This window comes from Marmota marmota, unplaced genomic scaffold, assembly GCF_001458135.2.
Source record: "Marmota marmota marmota unplaced genomic scaffold, marMar, whole genome shotgun sequence".
In the NCBI taxonomy this organism is placed as follows: domain Eukaryota; kingdom Metazoa; phylum Chordata; class Mammalia; order Rodentia; family Sciuridae; genus Marmota; species Marmota marmota.
In genome coordinates this window covers 387924-395785 of record NW_026000146.1, presented here as the reverse complement: position 1 = coordinate 395785, position 7862 = coordinate 387924, and the positions used below count along the sequence as shown (strand labels likewise).

Below are 7862 nucleotides of genomic sequence, written 5' to 3'. Positions count from 1 at the left end.
CTGGGCCTGTTCTGCCAGTCGGTCGCAGATCTGCCCACCTTGCGGGCGCGGGTGGCCGCTCCGCTCCGCCCCCACTCCAATTGGGGTCACGTGACCACCACGCCGGCGAGCCGCTGGGCCTGCTCCGGGAGCGGGTGGCGGCCCCGCTTCTCCCCTCTGGCTCAACGACAAAGCGAGAGAGACGCGGGTGTCTGTGACTCACCCTCCCTACCAGGAGACCAACTGTTTCTGTCTCCGCTGGTATTGATGAAGTTCTCTCCTCCGCTGCTTTCTGATGACATCAGATCTCTGCCATGTTGGTATCCCATTTGAATGGCAGCATTTCGTTCCCTTTTCTGGGTGACCAAAGCAACGGGTGAATCCTGACCGGCCCTCACAAGCCCTGTCTCCGTCCTGTTGCCACTGCCCATGAAGGCTCGGTTGGTATTTACCTCCACAGTACTCAGCAGGACCTGGACCGAGAAGCAGTGTCCGTGGGCTCCTTAGCCCTGGGCCAGAGCAGTTCCGGGAGCCGGAACTCGGCCGCTCCGTGCTCGGTGCATGCTCTGATAAGAGCAGGCTCCAAGAAGCAGTTTCCGCGGGTTATTTAGCACTGAGCCTGAGTAATTTGTCTGCAAGCCGCAGGCGAATAGCAGCCTGAAATTACCTGTTCTATGGCTGAATGAGCTGTGATCAGTCGAAAACAGGGATGGTGACATCAGCTCTCCAAGATGGTGGCCGCTGGCCTCCTCTGTGGTCTGACCGGTGTGGAGAACAGACTAGGACCGCTTCCTTCCCCGTCTCAATCCCAGAATTTAGCACTGAGTACGGTGCTTGCACAGCTGGCAGAAGCCCGCAGAAACTGCAGCGCTGTATAACTGCATTGCTATCTCCTCGTTTCCCAGCGCGCACCGATTTGCCGAACAAGCAGCGTGACCCTCTGTGCGGACAAATCTCTCGTGTTTGAGCCCCCGTAGCCGATTCTCATGCGATGGAAATCCTTCCTCCAGGTTCCGGAGCACCCCACTTTTGCTGGAAATTCCTAACAAGATAGCCTTTAGCCAACCTGACTCGTCATTCTCCCGCACAGTGACGCGGCACACGGGGGCAATGCACTCCCCTCGCCGCCATCTTCTAAATCTCCCTCATCCCCTTGCTCCCATTTCTTGCAGGTATAAGGTCTGCCTTTTTTTCTATCACTTGGACCACAGGTGGACTGTTTATGGGTCCACATCCCCACTCTTCTCTCCACCTCAAACTCCACCGCTTTCTAGAATCAAGGGCTGCAGAGAAGTCTGATACCTTCCTGATTTGTTTCTCCTTTCAGCTAAATAAACCATTTCTTTTAGAGCTCTCCAACTCTAGGTGGGGCTTAAAAATAAAATCCTTTAAAGCCAGGCACAGTGGCGCACACCTGTCATCCCAGCAGCTCAGGAGGCTGAGGCAGGAGGATCACAAGTTGGAGGCCAGCCTCAGCCACTGAGCAAGGTGCTAAGCATCTCAGTGAGACCCTGTCTCTCAATAAAATATAAAAAAGGGCTGGGGATGGGGCTCAGGGGTTAATCACCCCTGAATTTACCCCCCCAAAATTCTTTAAAAGTGTTTTTTCTTCCTCTCTCCATCTTTACCCCCTTCTTATTTGCTGGTCTCTCTCATCCAGTTCTGCTCCGTCTTCCGGTTTACCAACCTGATCTTCCTCTGTGACCATTATGGTAGCTGGCAATTTATAGCTCTAAGTTGTACCAATCATTTTCCAGAAATTATCACCTTCATGAATGATGGAAAATTTCACCAAATGAGTGTATCTGTGTACACTACTAAAAATAATAGGAGCTGAGGATGAGGCTCAGTTGGTACAGTGCTTGCATGGCATGCCCAGGCCCTGAGTTCAATCCCTAGCACCACAAAAAACCAACAAAGAAACTGAGGCTGGGAGGTTGCTCGGTGGTGAACTGCCTGCCTAGTGTATGTGAGGGCCTCCCTTCCCAGGATTGCCCCCCTCCCTCCCAAAAAAAGCCAATTACCTAGTTTAAGAAATCAAATATCAATACTTGGGAGTCTCCTGTATGCCCAGAAATATTTACACACACACACATACACACACACACACACACACACACACACACACACCTTCTCTATTTTGTGATTTTTGTTCAGTACAAATGGCATCCAACCATGGAACTGTAGAAATATATCACCACTTATCGGTGGGCATTTGAATTGTTTCTTATCTTTTGCTTTTTATTTTTGGGGGTTACTGGGGATTGAACCCAAGGACACTTTAGCACTGAGTTACATCCCAGCTCCCCCCGTTTTTAATATCTTGTTTTGAGACAGCTTTAAGTTGCTGAGGCTGGCCTCTAACTTGCGATCCTCCTCCATCAGCCTCCAGAGTCATGTACTACGGCACCCTGTGATATTCTGCTACTTAAATTATGTGATTGCAACTACCTTAACATGTCTTCGTCTCAAAATATTTCCTTGATTTTTTGGTGGCTTTGACATTTCCATTGCCAACCCAACAAGAAGTAAGTATCTCCTGGTTTCTGATTCGTCTTTCCACTCTCTTAATGGGGTCTTTTATTTTTTTATTTTTTAAGATGGACACAATATTATTTTTATGTGGTGCTGAGAATTGAACCCAGTGCCTCACACTTGCCAGGCGAACACTCTACCACTGAGCCCCAGCCCCAGCCCCATATTTCAACTCTCCATCCATCTGGGATTTATTGATTTTTGCATGAGGTTAGAAATCGTCCCATCTCTTCCATTCAGATCACTCTTGATCAACTAGTCATACTTCACCCCGATCTTCTGTACCTCAGTCCCGTCAGGACAAGTTGCAATCTGTGCGAGTCTATGGATGGCTGTTTGGGGTCTCCATTGAAATCACATTTATGATGTTATCATTCCCTTCAAAGCACCAACAACTTGATTTTTGATTTCCATATTATACATCTATTTTCTTGATTCCTGATTTTATTTATTTATTTATTTATTTATTTATTGGAACCGGCGATTGATTTAAATTTAAACTACTGAGCCACATCCCCAGCCCTTTTCACTAACTTGCTGAGGCTGGCCTCCAACTTGTGATCCTCCTGCCTCAGCCTCCCGAGCCTCTGGGATGACAGGCACGTGCCACCGGACCCAGCTAACGTGCTTTTCTTTTTCTGACTTCTTCAAATGCATGTTTACCTCATTGCTTTTTTGGGAATTCAACTGAACAGATACATTTTGACTATCAACTTCTGAATAGTAAGTGAGTCCCACAAGTTTATTTCATTAATTTCCACTTTCACTCCTTTTTTGATCTCTGGGTCATCTAAGAATATTGTAGACTTTCCAAATGCTTAAGGAACTTTTAAAAATATGTATTTTAGTTGTTGATGGACCTTTATTTTATTCATTTGTATGTGGTGCTGAGAATCAAACCCAGTGCGTTATATATGTTAGGCAAGCGCTCTACCACTGAGCTACAACCCCAGTCCCTTAAAGAATTTTTAATTATCATTTCTTTTGATGATTGAGTTCTACCTTAATTTTGTTGGCATCAGTGAGTATTTTTTGTATTCTTGGTCCTTTGTTGAGATTTGCTTCCTGGCTTAGTCGGCCCACTTTAGCAAATATTTCAATGTACTTGAAAAAAAAAAGTGCATCCAGGAGTTAAATTTAGGATCCTTCTATCTTGCCAATTTGATCATTTTAAAACTCTAAAAGGCCTTTTTTTAATTCTCGGTAATGCTTTTTAGAAGTACCAATACAGTAAAATGCACAAATCCAAAGTGTATAGTTGCTTATTTTTTCTATCTGTGGAAACATGATTCAAATCAGAATTCTAGAATGTTCCATCACTCCCCAAAGCATCATGCACCTTAGTGGTTAACCAATCTTCTGAATTCCATGACCATTCAATAGTTTTACTTGTTCACGGGGACTGAACCCAGGGGTGCTCTACCATGGAGCTACATTCCCAGTCCTTTTTATTTTCTAAGACAGGGTCTCAGTAAGTTGCTGAGGCTGGCCTTTAACTTGCAATCCTCCTGCCTCAGCCTCCCAAATGGCTGGGATTACAATCCCGGGCCACTATGCCTGGCTACTCTGATAAAATTGAGTGGACGTCACTACAAAATTGACTGGACGTCACTACTTCCTTCTTTATCTTCTACACTAGATTGTCTTATTTATTTATTTTTTAAGTCCAGGGTTTTCTGGATCCTAAACTGGTTTTTCAGTTCATGACCTCATTCTGCAGTTGCATTCCGTCTATGGCATAATTCATCCATCTCTGTTGAGTACTTTTATTTTTATTTTGGGGTACCAGGGATTGAACTCAGGGGCATTGGCCCCTGACCCACAGCCCTATTTTTGTATTTATTTGGAGACAGAGAATCACTGAGTTGCTTAGGGCCTTACTAAGTGGATGAGGCTGGCCTCCAACTCATGATCCTCCTGCCTCAGCCTCCTGAGCCACTGGGATTATGGGTATGCACCACCACGCCTGGCTGTAAGTACTTTTATACACCAGTATTTTTTCCTTAAAGTCCCTTCTGTTTCAAATTGCTAGTACCTTTTCTCTTTTAAATTTTGGTGAGCTCTGTCTCTCATCCAGTGACCCTTGCCACAGGGTCTCCTTGGACAGGCTCTTTTCTGGTGTGTGTCTATCACAGAGTTAGTCCTGCTCCTGGTCCTCTGCATTCTACCTCGTATCCCAGCCCTCCATGGAACCTTCTGGTTTCCCTCCTGTGCCCAGGTGACCTGTGTCGCTGCTCTTTTCATTTACACAAGGAGTCCCTGGGCCAACTTAGTTCCCTCAGTGTCCTCTGCTGAGGCACTGAGTCCTGTGTCCTCTGGGGCCTGCTGAGAATGCAAGTCACGCTCGCCATGCACTTGACCCTCTGAGGTGACTGCTGTCGAGGAGGCCAGCCCTGGTTAAGTCACAATGTCCCCCACCCACACCCTGAAAGCCTCTCACTCAGCATGTACGTCCCACCTGGTGACCTTGGGCCAGTTTCTGGTCCTCGGAATTCCAGTTTGGACAGTGGCAGGTTGAACCAGGTGTCCCCGTGTTGTGGTTCTGAGATGAGGACACAGCACACTCAGGCCCCAACTGATTTTGGGACCACAGACTCCATTTCCCTGCCCACCAGGTGCCAGCCAGGGGTGAGGGGCACCTGCGGTGGCGCCTGACTCTGGGGAACTTCTTCTCCTTCAGAGAAACATCATGGAGGCCTTCCAGGCCACCAAGAGGCCTCCTGTCCCCAAGGCCAAGATGATGCGGATCTCAACTCCCCTGGACAAGGGTGTCCACAACTACAGTGTCATGACCTTCAACTCCACTGTGCTTGCCAAGAAGGAACTGTATCAAGAGATGGCCAAGGTGTGTGACAGTCCCCAGTGAGACAATGGCGGTTGGCTAATCCCCTGACCCTTTCCTTTCTGACCACAGGTCAGCGGGCAACCTAGGTGTGCAGACAAAAGCCAGTTAGTGGAGCAAGAAATGGGGTCAGGTGCTGGGAGAATTTGGTGTCACACTAGATGTGAATGCTCAGCACATGCTCCGATCCATGGCTGAGAACCACTGTAGGTTCCTTGGCTCTGGTGAGGGCTTTGGTGTGACCACTTATGGAAGGCGGTTGTCACCTGGAAGGAAATGCGTTGGTTCAGGTCTCAGTACCCACTAAGTGTAGGTAGCAGTTTCATATGTTAAAGGGGACAGTAAATATGGCCTCTACGGGGTCAGGAGCTGTCATACCCTTAGCTGTTTCCAGTGCCCACTGGGACTCCTAATGGCCACTCAGCCACATCCAAGATGGCACCCGAGTCCTCTCTCCAGCCCTCCCGCCTCTGCCACATCCAAGATGGCGCAACTCTTCTCCCCAGCCTGCCTGCCTCTCTTTCCTAGGAGCCAGGGAGGACATTCACGTACTCACAGAACTACCTGTCCGCCATTGTGGAGCCTCAGGACTCACAGGAAGAGAAGAAAGCCCAGGAGAAATCCCGCCAGGCCTGGCTCACGGTCACTGGGTTCCAAGTGACAGGTCTCCATGGTGACATCCTCCATCAGGATTTCCCACTGCCAGCCATCGGAGAGTTCCATGAGGTTTGTGAGAGGAGCAGGGCTATAGGTGGGCCTCCAGATGGCCTCTACCATCATCTCCAGAGGGGCCTCCTTCCTCTGAACCTCCTTGTCCCCGCCCCTGACTCAGGAGTGGCAGGAACACGAGGTGCTCGATCGCCTGCTGTACCCCATGTTGGATCGGGGCTGGTGGAGCTGGGACTGGCGCCACCTGGACTTTGAGCTGTACAAGAAGCCACCACCTTTCCTGGAGGTGCCCCCTCCTCTGACCTGGAAGCCCATTGCAGATAACTGGGGAGACCTTGCCCAGCTGGTAGGCTGGAGGGGGGGACCCTGGCTCTTGGTCGCATCTTGAGCACCATCTGTTTGGTGCCAGGTGTCCACCTAGAGTTCCCAGGCTAGGCCTCCTGGTACAGAAGGGTCTCGGGCTGTCCCAAGGGCTGGAACTCAGCTGTGGATTCCAGCCCCAGGTGTGACGCCAAATGTGAGGTAAAGCCCCCCTGCTTTACAGTGTCCTCCCAGCTCCAAGATGCTGCTGGACCTCCCTCTGTGGGGAAGAGAGGGAAAGAGCAGGGGAATTGCCCCACCAGTCCCCCCAAGTCCTTCATCTCGTTTCTGGATTTTTTTCGGGGGGGGGGGTGCCAGGGATTGAGCTCAGAGGCCCTCTACCACGGAGCCCCATCCCCAGCCCTACTTTGTGTTTTATTTAGAGACAGGGTCTCACTGAGTTGTTCAGGGCCTCACTTTTGCTGAGGCTGGCCTCCACCTTGCGATCCTCCTGCCTCAGCCTCCAGAGCCACTGGGATGGCAGGCCTGCGTTCCCCATGCCTGGCCTCCCTGTTTCGGAAGAGTGGCCTCATCATCACTGAAAGGATTCACTGAAACACAGAACCCAAATTTGTTGGTTTGCAGAGACAGAAGTTTGTTTCAGGAGGGAGAGATGAGTTTATCGAGCCACAAGTTGGCCAGAAAAATTCCTCTGGGGAGCTAGCTCAACACAAGAGCTCTGAGCAGGAACAGCAGGTCCCAGTGACTCGGAAGGAAGGCCACTGTCTCCTGGTGCCTGGACTTGGCTCCTTCCCTCCCAGGTAAGCCCTGGGCCTTCGGAGTTTGGAGAAGAGGAGAGCCGGCCAGTGTGGGAACACAAGGCCTGTCAGCGGGACTCCACGGCCAACCTTCCCAGGTAAAAACGACGACTGAGAAAAGGAGGCTGGAGTGGCCTATCCTCCGCTACGTCAAGTTCAAGAAACATCACAACCTGTGAAGTGAGAAGGGGGACCTAGACTGTGGCTACGCCTCTGAAGCCCCACGGGGTGAGCAGAGAACTGGCACCACCAACAGGAGCCCTCAGGGCCCAGCAGTGGGGTAGTGTCTACGGCCCTTTCCAAGTTTCTCCTGTTCAAAGGAACTCTGTGCAGCCTCCTGTCCCTGGCACTGTGCACTCTCCGTTTTGTGCCCAAGGTCTCTTTGCCATCACTAAATACAAGCTGGGAAAACAAAAATGAACAAGAAATTTAGGTTTCAGCAGAGTGCAGTGGGGCACGCCTGTAATCCCAGTGGTTTGGGAGGCTGAGGCAGGAGGATTGCAAGGTGAAGGCCAGCCTCAGCAATTTGGCAAGGCCCTGAGCAACTCAGTGAGACCCTGTCTCTCAATAAAATAGAAAAACAGCTGGGGACAGGGCTCAGGGGTTAAGTGTCCTTGAGTTTAATCCCTGGTACCAAAGTCACAGGACTTTTAGTCATCCAAACCGGAAGAATGCCCCAGCTTGGCCCACGGAGCCCTGGGTTCTCTGCATTTCCACTC

General features: G+C 50.0%; 1 protein-coding gene across 1 annotated transcript in view; it reads left to right on the top strand.

Moving 5' to 3' along the window:
- LOC125611462 (uncharacterized protein FLJ43738-like) overlaps positions 1-6423 on the top strand; it is a 24750-nt gene extending 18327 nt beyond the window's left edge. Inside the window, 3 exon segments of the mRNA XM_048786294.1 lie at positions 5195-5359; positions 5885-6082; positions 6189-6423. Coding sequence (XP_048642251.1) covers positions 5195-5359; positions 5885-6082; positions 6189-6413 — 588 coding nt within the window. The 3' untranslated portion in view covers positions 6414-6423.
- The last annotated feature ends 1439 nt before the right edge of the window (positions 6424-7862 follow it).